Below are 16,384 nucleotides of genomic sequence, written 5' to 3'. Positions count from 1 at the left end.
ACCAGCAATACCTGAATAGTTAAGTGTGTGTGTGTGTGTGTGTGTGTGTGTGTGTGTGTGTGTACACACACACTTAAATATATACGTATAAAATTTTCCCAGCTACCCTTCTGCTTTCCTTTCTCAGTATCTTTCTCCTATGTGATTACAATTAATTTCTTCTGTTAATGTTAGTTAGTATTAGAGCAATTTAGATGTCTTATAGATAACGATAAAAGTTAGGGGACAGAGTGGCACCTCAGAGACTGTTTCAAAGAGGCATTAATGTGCAAAGGCAATAGGTTATTTCATCATATGTTCTCAATGCACAGATAAGCATTTCATAACTTACCCCTGGGTTTTTAAAAAACTCATATTTGGCATAATTTTTTCTAAAGTAAAGTCTGTTCTCCTCTTCCAATGCCCAGTTTGACAGAACTTCCACCACCAATTCATGGTCTTCTAGAGATCTTTCTGTAAAGTAAAGAAAAACATATAGCTCTGTACTAAAGACCACCTGCACAGTGATGATGAAAACTTTTGAGCTCAGACAAATTAAGGCTAATCTTTCTTCAACAGTAACTAGATAACCGGGATGCATTGTGCTCATTATGTTTTGTCACCAAAATCACTGTTCTAGACAGTGCTCAAATACTGTGTTCCTAAAACATGACTGCCTGCAACAGGGTAAAACAGCTAATTTTATCTTCTACTTCCTTCCTCAAACACTAACATTTTAAAATCTCTTCCAAATTGGAAAACAAGGTGCTGGCTCTTCAAAAGCTACGCTATTACATACCACAGGGTTGTCAAACTTCTAACCAGCTAGGGGCAGCATGCCCTACAAGCTGACCAGTAGGAGACATGGCCCCTGAGGATACTACAGCATACCTCCTGATGCACTGCCCATTCTGGTGCCCTCCAAGCCCCTGAAACACATACACACTGCACAGTGCACCTGAGTACCCATCCTCATACTGCACTGCATGCCCTGATGCCACCCCTCTGCTGCACTACATACCAGGAGGTCTCCTCCATTGCACCACGGATCTGGGCACCACGTCTCACAGTAAGTTTCCCAGCCAGAGTCCCGCACTGCTCTCCTTCTCTCTCAGGTTCTTTGGTCTGTGGCCTACACCCATCTCCTGGGGCAGGGAAGGAGAAGCCAGAAGGAAAGGGAATCTGGAGATCCTGGCTGCTTCTGGATATACAATATTGCAGTGGTTCTCAACCAGGATGCCATGGCATCCCAGAATGTTTCAGGGGTGCCTCGGCATAGGTCCCACAACTGCCACCAGTGTATCTAGTTGGAACTGCCCCCATGTCTCATACAGAGCCAGACTAGGAGGGACTGAAGCATGAGTGACTAAACTACTGATATAGAATTGAAGTCCCCATCTTTCAATAAAAATAATATATACTTTAAAGGCATTCTGATTTCAGTGAGACTATTCATGGTATGCAAAGTACACACATAATTCTTGCAAGACTGGGATTAAATTTGTCATTTCTGTATAATAGTAGGATAGGTTTCTTTGAAAAACTTAAATACATTGTGTAATGTCCATGCTATATAGAAAGTGGATGTGTTTCAAAGTTTAGTGGACTACTTCTACATTGGAAGGAACTTGAACTAGTGAAGATAACACAATTTATTTTTAATTATAAAAGTGGCCAAAAATCTGTAACTTTATTGAATCAAATTTAAGGGATCACTAACACCTTCAATTTAAAATTAAATTCCAGTACACAAGCTTAAGTCATTTAAGTTATAAGACCTCTTATGCCATTCTGTTCCAATAGTACTCTCATTAAATCTCTTTCTCCTCCCCAGTATTGCCAATCCAAATTAAAAAAAAAAAAAAAAAAAAAAAAAAAAAAAAGAATTTTAAGAAAAAAATATTTTTTTTTTTTTTTTTATAAATACGAGAAAAAAAGAATGAATGCTGTGATACTTATGTAGACACTTGAAACCAAGAGTCTTTAAAGAAAGTCACTAGCTATCTTGAGAGACTCGATGAAATTGTGAAACCTGGCAAAACTGCTGTCTAGTACTGTACAAAAAAAAATGATTGTATATGCAAAACAATGAAGCTGGAAATGTACAAATATACAGATTAGTCAAAGTGTTTTTCTGTTGACATGTTTCAGAAGCATCAGAATTAAAAATTGCCCTCTTAAATCAGAGTTTACTATGGCACTGAAAAATGTGAAGACCAAGTTTTCAGATGATTGGGTTTTCTACTTAAGGCACTTTAAAAAGACAACTTTCAAAAAGCATTCTGCATCAGTCCTCTGAATATCTGATCCTTCTAAGGAGCTTCATGTTGAGCCCACAGAATCTGTATATATTTTTTGAAGATATTGGTCCAGAAAAAAATTAAAGAACTATGACTGAACCTCATTCCAGCACTGGCCTTCACCATTTGTGGTAATTCAACACCCAAACTATCCATCTACTGAAGAGGCTCACCTACCTCTAAGACAGGGATGGGGAACATCAGGCCCACGGGCTGGATCTGGTCAGCTGGGGACTCCATTTCCCAGCTGCCTTTGCCCTCATGGTTTGCACTGGTCTTCATGGAGACCCCAGCCACAACTGCGTGGGAAAACTCAGGCTGGGATTGCCATGGAAATCAGACTCCGCCATGCCAACAGCTCATGCAGCTGAGCAGCACAGAGGGCTGCTCTGGAGCTTCTAGGAATGTGGGATGGGGACAGTTTTCTCCAGAGTTGGAGTACTGCCATCTGTAGCCTGCATGCTGCGGGCAGGGGTGCTCAGGCAGGGGATTGTGGCTCTGCTCTGGCTCCTTGCGGCAGTGACAGCCTGGCCTGCCACTTGCAACAACATCAGTCCCCACAGCTGTGTGCCTGCCAGACCCGGATGGGGACTGCACGGCTGCCTGAACTTGGATATGGACACTACAGCAGAGCCACCTACACCCCTGAGCCAGCTGCCAGTGGGCCATCGTTGGCCTTCATGCGGCACTGCCCCCACTCTGCCACCTGGGCAGCTATCACCTAAAAGATGTCATCATTGTAGTGGCCCACTCTGAACTTTCAAAGTGTGTCCTCCTGGCCTCAAATGGCTAGGAGATCAGCCACCTCATTCACCCTCCAGCTGGGTCTCTGGTACCAGCCCTGGGCAGGCTCCTTTGCCTACATCCCACCACTTGCCTCACCAGCAGAGATCCTGGTGTTCCCTGTTTAAAAACTGCAAATTCTTTGATAAAAAAAAAATCTGAACTCTGGTTAAAATACTAAAAATTTGCATTTTTCCATGATTAAAATGAAATACTGAGAGAGAGAGAGAGAGGGAGAGAGAGAGACCAGTTGGGCAATATTTTATTGATGTTTACAAATTTTAAAGCAATTTGGAAGTCTACCAGTGCCTTAATCATGTAATAAATAATAAAATAAATTCTATATATCTCTATACTTTGGGGTTTACATTTGGTTTTTTTATCATAGAGAATCATAGCTCTCCCTGCTCCCTTCACTCACCAAGATGCAGGTCAGGCTGCAGCTGTTCTCACAACGGCTTTGTGGCACTAAGCAGCACTGAAATGCCAGTGCCCTGCCCATGCCTTTGCCCCTCACTACCAACCCACAGCCCTGCCAGTGCCACTCACTCCTGACCTGGAGCACCTGCCTGCCCCCCATTCACCCTCCTCACAGCAGCTCCCTCCCTGCACCAGGACACGGGTCCAGCTGGATCTGTCCCACCCACTGCTTTGTGGCTTTGAGCAGTGCCAGCCTTTGCTGTTCTGCTCCCTGCAACTGTGCCTAGGCCCCAGCGATCCCCATGCCCCTCCTGGGAAGCCCTTGACTGGGGCTCAGGGGCTGGGCTGGGCAAGCCCCTTCCCTTCCAGACCAGCCTCTCCTGCACAGGCTGCTCCAGGGGGGCAGGAGGGCTCCTGCCTGGAGTACCCCCCCTCACATCTCTCTCTCTCTCTCTCACACACACACACACACACACACACACACACTGCTGCTGCCACACTGGCCCATCACATACACCCATAGAACCTGCTGCCACCTCAAAACCCTACCGTATCCATCATCCACCCCTGCTGCCACCTCCCCCACACCCCTTCTAGCCCATCAACCCCCCCCTCCCCAAGTGGTTCTCAGGACCAGGACTCTCCACAGGCTGGGGAAGCATGTTGCTGCATTGGTGTGGGCACAGGGCAGACCTACAGTGCATCAGCTGCCCATGTGACCGCAGCTCTCACTCACCTGGCAGCCAGACATGAAGGGTGCAAAATTTGTGGGAGGGAGGTTTGTGAGGGAGTGTGACTATGGGGTTTGTGGGTGGGTATGTAGGGGGTTGTGGGTTATATGGGGAAGTGTAGGGTTTGGGGTGGGTACTTGGGTAGGTGTGTAGTGGGGTTTGTGGGCGTGGAGTTTATAGGAGGGTGTGGAGAGGTTCATGGAGGGGGTTGTGAGTGTGGGGTTTATAAGAGGGCATGGGAATGTATGTGAGTTTGTGTAGGGCCCCCCTTCATGGCACACAGCCCCCAGTGCTGGTGGCAGCAGATAGCAGTGCGCCCTTGGGGTGCTTATGGATTGCTGCAGAGACCCCCAGCAGCACATGGCTCTGCCTAAGTCCCAGAGGCTACACATGGTACAGAGCCAGCCTGTGGTTTACTCCAGAATTTTTCTTCTATTATCATGGAAAAGCACTGAAGAGTGAGGTGTTCTCTCAAAATATATTTACCAGGTTTACAGATCTCTTCTGGCATGACATTTAAAATCCTAAATTCTTGGCACTGTGAAGTTTAAGAAAATACCATTTCCTGGAAACCTACTACTTAGACCAATGGCAAGACATACCGCATCACCCTCATAAATGGGGAAAAAAGGTTGGCAAGGAATACAAATTCTACCCAAAGGATCTTTAATACGGTAGATTATATAGAACATCTTACGTGAATTCAAATGACATTTTAAAGGAAATTAAGTATTAACAGAGAACTATGTTTTAAATCATAATCCTGTAATCAGATTACTTTTCCTTAACAATACTGCAATTCCTCCTGAATGTGAAGGAGGACTTTGAAGACTATATAATCTAATTGTACAGCTCCTACAAATTATGTAATTGTTTCTGAGAAAGATATCCATAGAAAATCATTCCACTTATGGCATACTTTATTTCAGAATGTTTTACATACAGTAAGTCTCAATGCCACAGTAGAAAGATTCTATAACCATTTTAGAAACAGGAGAACTGAGGTGAGGTGATCTGAGCAAGGACCACCTTAAGGATATGAGGAGAGATGTGTGAATAAATTATTTTTTTCAGTTCTCTGGAAGTTCAAAAGGGATGGGAGGGGGGGAAGAAAATTGATTTTGAGGTCAACCCGAAGATGAAGTAACCAAAAAGTATTTGCTTTGGGTCTGTACCCGTCAGGCCTCAAACATCTGGTCTTGTGCGGCCTTGGTCCGTGCAGCCAGTAGAGGGCGTCCTATGATCTCCTGTAGGCCTGTGGGCTGCCATCTATCCCCCGAGTTGCTTCCCCCAATCTCTCCTGCCACGACTTTGAAAGTTATACCAGCGGGAGGGCCAGCCATCCTCTGTTCAGCTGCAGGGTTCAGCTGCAGCGCGGATACAGCCTGGCAGTAGTCCATGGGGCTCCACCTCCCCTACACCCCAACCTCACACCAACCTCCAGCAGGTCGTCAGATCTTCGTGGTCATACTCCCCATGATGTTTGTCTTCCTTGGGACCCTTTGGCTCACGTGTCCCTACTATGCCCCAGGACCTGCTTCCTGAGGCAACTAACTCAATCAGCCATAGGGCTATGGAAAAAAAATCGCGCCCTCCTGGATTGAACAGTCCCTACTCAGGACTCCAGAATTTATTCCACACTCCAACAAAAAAATGGAGGATCAACGAAAAATATGAGACAGTGCCATCCTGGCTATATCACCTCACCCTATCTCCCAGCCTCTCCAAAAGGGGGAAAAGCAAAGAAAAGAAAGACTAACAAAAATCAAGCATGGGAGGACCTGATCGGTCCTTTTCCCCTACCCTTATGTCAGGGTGACGGTCAACTCTTCACACCCTCTGATCCTGCTGAGGTCTGGCCCATCATGGTCAGTGCAGACCATGGCCCTTTGCCCCAAGTCATTACGGCTCTCCCTTTGCCCTGTATAACATGGGCCACTGTCATCCTTCTCCCCTGTGGGAAGTGCCCCATTTCTATTATCCTGGGGTGTCTCCCTATGTATCTGGCCACCCCTCGCATTGTGGGCTGACACCCAGCCTCTGGCTGGGGTGCATCTCAGCTTCCCTTGCTGCCCCGTTCCATCTCCGCCCAGAGGGAAAGCCTCCTTTGCCTCCTGCGTGCCTCCAATGCTCCCACCTGTGCTAGTGAGGAGAGCCTCCTCCGACTCTGCTGTCCCTCCATTGACCCTGCTTCTGTCGGTGCAGGGAGCCTCTTCTGTCTCCTCCATCTCTGCCGTACTTTGTCCCTTGTTGCAGTAGAGAGCCCCTGCTGGCTCTCACTCTCCAGGTATTCCGGGAAGCGCCCAGTGTCAGAGACTTCCCCATCTCTGCTCTGCCCTCCTCGCCATCTTCCCCAGTGGTTCCTTTTATCCCCGTCAGCTGGTGATTGCCAGTGACATCACCAGCCAGTCTCAGCTGGATAAAGGCATGGCTTATGATTTGCGTGGATTTTCTCTCTCCCTCCAGCTGCATCGCGGGTCCTGCTGCTGTCAGCGAGTAATCTCTTTAAGTTATTTTTATATCTTTTCTCTTTTCTTCGTGTGCTCCCCGCTCCAGGGCTTATTGTTTGGGGTTCTTTCCCCCCTTCTCCCCTGGGACAGGGTCAAAAGAAATTGTTTAATTATTGGACCTTTTTAATTAAAGGAACACACTTAAATGGTTAATTGCATCTTAGGCCCCTGGCAGATGTTAAACTTAAGGAGGAGGAACTGGAGCTCATACATTAGGATGTTTCCTGGCTTGTCCTTTGGAGTGTGTTGTATGATTTTGTTCTTGTCTGGCAACTAACTGGCTCCCCTTTATACATAAGGCTCCTTCTGGGATTCCTCCTGTAGGGGTCAAAAGCTCAGCATAACTTCCAGGAGCAGATCCAGGGGCAATGCAGTAGAGCTATCACATCGCCACAGCAGAACCTGAGTCTAAAATCTCAAAAAAGGTAAGTACTCCCCTGTGCTCAAAACCATGGCTCCTTCCCTTTCCTGACTGTCCATGCTGTCCCTGAGGCAAGAGAAGGGACATAATGCCCTTCCCAGTGAGCAGGCATGTTCCCCAGGGTGTTCTCTGCACCAGCCCAGGAACAGGTATTGTGGGGGGTGCAAAAATGTGCCACCTGTTGCAGCTGCAGTCTCAGGTGAGCACAGCATGGCTGAATTGTGACAGGAGCTCCCCTAACTTTGGGACAGTGCCAGCAGCAGCAGGCAGGGGAGTTGAAGTCCTCAGCTGCTCCTACTATGCCATCTGTCTGCTATGGGGTGAGGAGAGGAAGGGGGCAGAGACAGAAGGCTGGGAGTAGGGAGTATAACCCTCCTTTTTAAAATCTTGTATCCATTTCTGATAGTTTCTACATGGGAGCCGAGACGCTCTAGAAAGAAGGAAAACCAGAAAAGATATCAGATTTCTTGCCATAAAATTACTACTCTGTGCAAGTATGGGACTATTTTTTTTTTTTTTTTAGATAGATCAGACTGAGGGAGTAACTGGAAGAATATTTTAGCTTAACCCACAAAAACTCCTTCAATAGGAGTGTCCCAGGGACAGAAGTAATGGAGGATACTTACTGGCAGCACGAGACGCAGCACAAAAGGGGCAGAATGAAGAGCCCGCGCAGCTCATCAGCCACCTCTTTATTCAATTATGGCCAACTGATGATGTCAGCTTCAGAAGCCAGCTGGCGAAAATAAAAATGGTAGCTGATGCCGCGGAAGAGGCGGGCAGCACAGGAGAGGAGCTGCAACTACCACAGGGAGCAGAAGGGACCCTCAGAGCCTGGCAAGCAGGGGCGGATACTGGCAGTGCAAGGCAGAGCATCCCGACTGAAGCCCACATGGGATGGCGAGGGAGTGACAAGCACGCCGGCCACAGGCAGAGCTAGAGCTGTGCCCGGAGGCAGAGCTGACCCCAGGTGGGAGTGTCAGGATGACAGAGGTGAGGAGGAAGCCACGCCAGAGGAGAAGACCCCGGGAGAGCCCTGAGGGGTTTACAGTCGGAGCGGGTATCGCCGGGTTGACAGTCGGAGCCGGTCCCAGCCGGGCTGACGGGCAGACGGGAGTGAATACTGGAGGTGACGGGTCAGGAATAAAGCAACCCCCCTAGCTAGAGTCTGGGGAAGGATAGCAAGGGGGCAGGGGCCGCCACATCAGGAAGTGGCTTTTTATTCTGTGTTTTGTTACTACATTTATTTAGTTACCCCATGTGAAGGAGCATAGGGGAAGAGTGCAGGTATCTCCGAAGGACGGGTCTGAGGAGAAGCCTTGGAAGGTTTACCTTTTTTTGTGTTTCCCCAAAAGAAGGGGCAGAGGCAAGGAGGGCCAAGGGGTAGACCCACACGGGTGAACGTGGCTATAGGCTATGGGCACCTAGACGCCAAGTCCAGGAGGCGTTATCCCAACAGATGGGATGAGGCCAACAGATGGATGACGCACCGAGGAGGTGTGAGGCCGAGGTGTAGGGGTGGTGGAGCCCCGTGAATGACTGCTGGGCAAACCATGGGCCACCAAGTACACTCGATGACCAATTCTGCCTAGTGGGGAACAAGAAGTACTGGCAGGCAAGAACAGGGGAGGCGACTTGAGTGGGGGGACATCTACTCAGTCTGTGACACGAGTCTGTAAGGCACTTGATGTCTACCACCAGAGTGAAGGCCACCCGAGAGCGGCTATTCAAGGCCCGGCGGTCACAAGGAGAAAATGGGTTTTTTAAGGTCCAAAAACTGAAAAGTGGCTTAAGGCCTCTTCTAAAGGCAGAGTCCCAGGAGGAGTCTCTATATTTGCAAGATAAGCCACAGTCTCTCCAGAAACCTGGGCAAAACAAAGAGTCCTTGCACTACTTGTAAGCCTGGATTCCACAGAAGGGGATTTCTGTCACACTCTGTCTACATCACAGGTGGAGTACAATTTCCATGCTATATTTTGATGACTTTACCAACGTGGAGACAGAGGTTGGCAGACAATCCTGTTAGGGCACAATCCTAGGGAGCAAAAGAAAAATGCATATAGAATACTGTTCATCACTTGTCCAAAATTTGGCTTTAAAATTCCAGGATAACAACAGTAAGTAATATGGAAGTTATGTAAATAGAACAGAAGCCAAAAGCAAAGAACCTATACAGAAAACTGAAGGGCTTGGACCAGACCCTGAGTTCTGCAGACATGCCTGAGATGCCTTCAGTATTTTCAGGAAGACAGCTGCAGCCCAAGCATCTAACTTGCGGATACCTGAGAAATCCAGAGGACTTTTTGTTAGCTGTTGTGGTAGTGATGGGTAGTCGCTTGGTGACTGAAAGATCAAATCTTTAGTCAAGTTGCTTTTAAGGTATCTGAACAGGCCATTTATTGCATCAGCACCTGCATGAGACGTATGGTACTGCATACATTTTTTTTCCTACTATAACCCTAATTATAGATTAAAAACCATAGCTGAAAAAGCATAAAGTGCATAATATCCTAGGATGCAAGAGCTAATGTTTATTCTCTTAAAATAAATAGAGTATACAAGGAACAACAGTGACATCCGGTGGATATTAAAAAATCACACATCTGCATGAGCCTGTTCAAAATGTATTGTTGCCTAAGCCGCCAACATATACAACTGACAATTATCACTAATACTTACAATGCAAAATCAAATATTGGCATTTGCAATGTATAACTAAGATTTTTAAACTGCTTACTGTTTTTAAGCTTGTATTAAAAGATGAGAAGTACCAAAGTCTGAAGTAATTTCTGATAAATATACAACCTACGTCCATTCCACCCTGAATGTGCAGATGGTTATTCAAATATCTCTATCAAAAGCTAAACAGCCTACTCCAATAATGCTATGGTAAAAATATTTTATAAATAAAATGACTTGTGAATATTTAAAATAAATAAATTACCATATTTAGATCACTATGATTACTAGGATCATCTCTTATTCAGAAATATTTGGACAGCTGCTGGATGCTACAGAAAAATGGTCTTGAATCAATTCATAACTTTAAGCATGAATTATTTCTCATCCAAAAATTTGCACTAGAAATTAGCTTTTCATCATGTCCTGTTTAAAGAGTTTCAGTCATTCAGCTGGAAGAAAGAAAAACACCAGGGACTTAAAAGCATAAACTACATAACAATGATAAATGAATAGCAAACAGTCCAAAAACAAATTATAGTTAGAAAGTTATTCACCCTAGCTACTCATTCATTAATGAAAAATACATTTGATGAACACAGATCAGTTCACAATTACTTCACTAACCAAAATGGGGTCTGAATTTGCATTGTAAGTATTTAAATCAGCTGTAATGTTTAAATATTCAAAAGCAGATAGTGTAAAGGAGAACTGGAAGAGTCGTCTCCATGATTATCTGCCTCCTGTGCCAGTCTGGCTATGCAGATTCCTTAGAAAGGAAACTTATTAGGAAAAAGATAGAGTTCAGCAGATTGCTGATGAAGGTGAAGTCAACAGTGAGCGCACGATGAAACTCTCTCAACCTTGTTCTCATGAAGAAATAGTCATGTCTCCAAACATTCTGCTTTGCAGGACATGCCTATGAATTCCTTTGAATTCAAGCATACTAGTATTTGAAATGTGGCATGAAAAGAACACATTCATTTAAAGCAAAGATTGCTCCAGTTCAAATATCTTAATAATACCTTGACTAAAGGATTGATCTTTCAACCACCAAGCAACTACCCATCACCACCATAATGGCTTTAAAAAGTGCCATCCGAATATCCCAACAATGCCTTCTCATAAATTTCATCAGGTTGCCCTGGGAGTGGCACCAATACTGTTTTGCACAGGAATACTACCTCAGATCTTCTGCAAGATAAAAAAAATGTATATCAATAATTTTGATAAACCAGTAAACAATTTCAGTATCACATCTCAGGTTTATCGTTGTTCCCCTTAGTGATTCTTTTACTAGGCATTCTCTATTTTAACACCAGTCACATTGTTAAATAAAGAAAACACTTATTTTATATAGTAGTATTGTCTAAAGCCATCCTTATACCTTCTCCTCTGGTAGCACAGTCAGTCAATTTACAATCCTGACCCAGATTTAACTCTGACCTTACTCTGAGATGGAAGCAGCTTACAACTGACACCCTGAGTGCAAAAGGTTATAAATATCTTTGAAATGCTGCAAAGCAGAAAAAACTTTTGTTTGAAAAACATTTGTGAATGTCTTTATAGGATAAAGGAGCAGTAAAGAACAAAAACAATTTTAGCTTTGTAGTTCATCTTTAAAATACTACTGCTAAACATAATATAGTCCAAGGTGCAGAGTCAGCTTTATTCTACATACACACACATAGGGCCAGATGCCCCACACTGAAAAAGAACAATCAGCACAAACCCAAAAAGAAAACATAATAGTGGCTTTAAACCACATTTATGACTCCCTAGTCCTCACGCCACTATGTAGTAGTAAATGTTCCTTCTATGAGTCAATCATCCTGAAGAATGTTTTAATTTGTACCTCAACCACAGTGGCCTTCCAGAAGCTGCAGGGATGTCCCAGTAACTCTCTTCTTCTCTACTCACACTCCTGCACAGGTAGGCATGATGCTGGCTCTAATGCAATTTAATGGGAGAGGCAGAACTATGGAATGATGCAGCAAGATTTATCAAATAAATAAAGAAGAGTAACCATGATCTGACCTGGCTTCAGTTGTGTATCTGCTTACAGAAAGGAAGTATGAATTGCTTAAAATGAAATATATACTTACATTACATATTTGAGTTACAGTAGATTTCTCAGCCATAGCTCTCTTACAAAAGTTGCACTATAGAAAGTTAGTGCTCTACTATTTATTCTGAAAAAGGTATTTAGAATGTCTGGCTGGGGTAACTTTAAACCATTGCCTTTTAGGAATAGGCATCTACAGTGACTCCTCAGTGAATGCAATTTTTGCTGTGTTATATATTTTTAACCCATTTACAAACTCAGTAGGTGATATGCCTTGGTTAGCTTCTCTTTGTATTGAAAAATTTTTAAATTATGCCTCTCATTAAAAAGGGAAGGAGACCAACACAGCAATGTAACTTGTATTCAGGTTGCAAATATAAAGCCAGTACCTGTCAGTTCATACCTCTACTCAAGAAGAAATATTTATATTATATATAGCAATACCATGAGGGTTAAGACTTTGTCGTGGCATTCCTTTGAATCTCTTAATTTTGGTGGCTAAAATCTTAACACTTATTTGATGAAGATTTTTTTTATTATTATTTGTAATATGAGGCTTAGGAAAAGGTTAAAAAAATGTGTAAATCTGAATTACGCTATATTTCAAATAAAAACTATACTAAACATATTATACTACAAACAGAAATCAAAAAAGCTACTTCAATAGCACAAAATGTACTTTAAAAGGACAGAGACACGCTGTCCAAATAAGATATGATCATGCTTCTCTTGCTAGTATGGTATTTCTTGACAAAGCCTTCTCAGAATTTCACCAGGTTGCACTGGGAGTGGCATCAACAAAGTTTGCACTGGAATACCATCCCCATTCTTTTGCTAGAGATAAATAGGAACAATACACAAGGGGAAAAACTGCCCAGATAAAACCAAGGAAGAACCAGAAGTAATTTACCATAAAAATGTTAAGAGCCAGCATTCTACAAATCATTGTCTCAGATGCAAACATACATTATAACTGCACTTCACAATCCTTTCCTCGTCTTGCTCCAACCCCACCTCTCACACACAACATACACACGTACCAAAATGAATTAAACAAAAAAAATAAGCTTTATGTCTGGTTTGCATCAAAATATTTCTGTTACAACTTTGCTACATATAAAAATGTTAGGGCTTTTACAGCATGCACAGGATAAGCGTACCTAAACCTATTTGAGTAAGGTGTTCAAATATAGTCCAGCTGTGGTCATCAATATAATGATTCTTCAGTATTAACAACTGGCATACATCTCTGGCTGTTATATCACTTGGTACTTCCAAAGCTCGGCTAGTGTCATCTTCACTGTACACTTTTATTACCTGTAAAGAAAGAAGGCAAGCTAAAATGCTGCGACTGAGACAAGAACCTAAATGCACTGGATAAAATTTAACAAGACAAAACTGGCATATTCCTCTCTGATGGCCAGATCCACATGTTCTTATACAGATGATACTGCAAAGGATGAACAGTATGATTCAAAGATCCTGTAAACTTATATAAAACAGAAAAATGTGAGAAACCAAGTCTGAGTTGGCTGACAGAAAGGTGTTTTAATCTGTAAACACAAGTCTATAGAGAAAAAAAAAATATATTTGCCATTATTTTTTATTTTTAAAGGATAACAAAAGCAAACAGTGAAAAAAACTATTATAGAAGCCAGCACCTTGAGGTTTCATTAATTTCATTGGGTCTTAGAAGCTTAAAAAACCCAATGAATTTACATAATCCTAGGAAATCCAGTAAAATAACAAATCTGGAGCTCAACCTTTTATTCTTATTTCATTTCTTCTGAGCAGAGTGTTTATTCCTATTTTAAAATCTTTGAAAGAGAAAGAGGAGGAGTGAAGTGGGGGGTGGGAAGGAGGGAGAGAGAGAGAGAATATAAAAAGTTAACTCAAGTTAATTTCTATAGCCAGCACAGGGTTTCTTCCTCTGCTTTCTAGTAGCTTGGGACTATACTAAGATGGACAAATTAATATCTCACTTCTCTGGTCAAGCTCTGACACAGTGTGATATGCCTGTGGTTCAGTCACAGAAGCAGAGATACCAGGGGGAGCTTTAAATTCATTAGATGAGGAACTAGCCAAGTCAGCACAAAGTTCAGCACAGGCTAATTTACCCTACTGTGTAGGGGAGATCTACCTGGAGGATCCCTCATTTCTGGACGTTGTTCTTGATATTTACCTTAAAAGTCTTCCTTGAATTACATTTTATTTCATTGTTTCTAGATGCATTTTTATCATACTATAGTATATGTAACTCACTTGAGGATTATCAAATATTTTCATTATTTTTTTTTACCTCATTTAACTAAAAACTCTTGTGTTTAAAATAAATTTTAAACACTTCCGTACCATAAAGCAACACTATACCTCAAATATATGTCTATCTTTCATACACACACACACACACACACACACATATGTACATACATACACACACATACATCCACACACACTTCCCCTCTCTCTCTCCCCCTCCTCTGAATCCCGTACTACTAACCCAGTGAAAAGCTCACTGTGGAGTTCCCAAACTAGAAGTTCTGAAGTCTAAACTGGGCCTAAGTAGAACTCGCATTGGTTAAGGGATTAACAGGCAGAAGAAGTTAAGTCTCTTCCATTCAAGAGCATTGATGGATGGCCAGAAAGCTGGCAGAAAACCCTAGCCCTTATACTTGCTGCCAGTTTCCCTCTCACTACAGGGTACAAATACCACTCTTAGGAGCTATAGAAAACACTAAGACTAAGGACAGAAGTTGCCTATAAACCAGGCTAAGCGATGAGAAACTAGTTTAAACCTGTAAAAGAACAGAAGTTCAGTGCACATAAACTGCTTTCAAAATGGCTGAAACTGGTTTAAGATGAACCTGGTTGAATATAGTATCAGACTTAACTGATTTTGGTTAAATCAGTTTATTGAACCTCTGTCCTAGATCCCTTCCAGATTCAAGTTAACTCCCAGCATCCCAGGATGCTTTGCAGATCTGGGATATGTTGGCTACTCCAACAGAGCAAGGCTGGCCCCACCCCCAGCTGTCACAGAGATGAGGCACTAAAGCCTCAGCTCCCCAGCCTGCTTCTCGCCTGGGCCAGTCAGCCCAGCAGGAAGAGGGACAGGGGAATGGACACCCAGGCCCACCTAGCTCCAGGCTGTACAAAAAGGGAGGAAAAGCCACTGTGGTGTGGACTTTTTTTTCCTCCCCTTGTAGCCCAGCACATTGGGCAGGGATCAGCTTAGCCCCACCCTCTCCCCAGTCTCCAACTCCTAGAGCGGGACAACATACCACTACAGGGTATCAGGGAGAAGGACTCCTTGTGTCAGGGAGAAGGAAGCCTCCTCCCAGGACCTTTCTGCCAGGTTGTTGATGAAAACCCAGCCAAGGTAGGCAAAGCCAAACAGCCACCAGTGCCACAGCTGTAGTTGTGCACCTCAACCTCCTCACTAAGGCCTTCCCAATTATTTGCTAGATACACCAGTGGGCCTAGGGATATACCCAGGGCTTTGAAAGCATCATGACACCAGGGCTGAGCCTCCAGGCAGGTCTTGGCCCAAGTGTCCAGGAGAAACGTGTCACTTTTGTGCCAGTCGATACAGAGTTGGAGAAGGCATGCTCATAGACCCCCTAACACAATCAGGAACTGGATATCGCTCTCTTTACTCACAGAAATAGTCACATAATTGACAATGCTTTCACCTTAACTGGGGGTAGGGGAGCGTGACTGGGACTGCAACCAATGGGAGGCCAAGTCTGTCAGGTATGTGGAGCATTGGTTCAATGGCTAAAGACACAGGGCATTTTTGAGAGCGAGCAACCCTGGTGGATGCCCCTGAATGTTAGGAACAGGCTACATAGCACTCTTTTCACCTTCAGAGGCTAAAGGTGTCTTGCTACAGAGCCAGATGATCAAAGTGACACTGCACCCAACTTCATGACAGAGGGCAGGGTACCCAGGATTTAAGTATGCATACTCTACAAGCTTGTACTGGAGGTATAAGCGCACATCCAAGGGAGGCATGCAGGACAGGCAGTTAAGGCTGCTACCAACAGAGTTAAGTTTAAAAATACACCTTGGATTTTTATCGCTTCCACTTGCATTTTTATTATTCCAAATTTCTAATCCCTGATAAAAAAAGGGAATATGGTACATCTCCATGTTTAAATGATTTCTAGGTGAATACCTGCTTTCCCAAACATAATAGGAGCTTGAAACAACCTAGCACAGAGGATGCCAAGATCATGCTCAGCAGTTCAGAATATGAACATATTACTCATTGATATTATTTTAGTACTTCATAGTTTCATAGTTGGTAGGGTCGGAAGGGACCTGAGCAGATCATCAAATCCGACGCCCTGCCATGGCAGGAAAGAGTACTGGGGTCAAACAACCCCAGCAAGGTGTACATCCAGCCTCCTCTTAAAGACCCCCAGGGTAGGAGCCAGCACCACTTCGCTTGGAAGTTGGTTCCAGATCCTAGCTGCCCTGACCGTGAAGTAGCA

At 43.8% G+C, this 16,384-nt stretch overlaps 1 protein-coding gene and 1 long non-coding RNA gene across 2 annotated transcripts in view; one reads left to right on the top strand and one right to left on the bottom strand.

Annotated features, from left to right (window-relative positions):
• Positions 1-16,384, bottom strand: part of GRB14 (growth factor receptor bound protein 14) — a gene marked incomplete at its 5' end in the record, with an annotated part of 130,160 nt that overhangs the window by 40,910 nt on the left and 72,866 nt on the right. Inside the window, 2 exons of the mRNA XM_019553543.1 lie at positions 332-453; positions 13,049-13,205. Coding sequence (XP_019409088.1) covers positions 332-453; positions 13,049-13,205 — 279 coding nt within the window. The remainder of the gene's footprint in view (positions 1-331; positions 454-13,048; positions 13,206-16,384) is intronic.
• On the top strand, positions 7,591-9,280 carry LOC109323000. Its single transcript, XR_002104524.1, has 2 exons — positions 7,591-7,735; positions 8,893-9,280. It is a non-coding gene; the product is annotated as an uncharacterized LOC109323000 (long non-coding RNA).

Source organism: Crocodylus porosus, unplaced genomic scaffold (assembly GCF_001723895.1).
Source record: "Crocodylus porosus isolate Cpor-Errol unplaced genomic scaffold, CroPor_comp1, whole genome shotgun sequence".
Lineage (NCBI taxonomy): Eukaryota > Metazoa > Chordata > Crocodylia > Crocodylidae > Crocodylus > Crocodylus porosus.
Note: the sequence above shows the minus strand (reverse complement) of the source record. Positions and strands in the feature narration are given on the sequence as shown.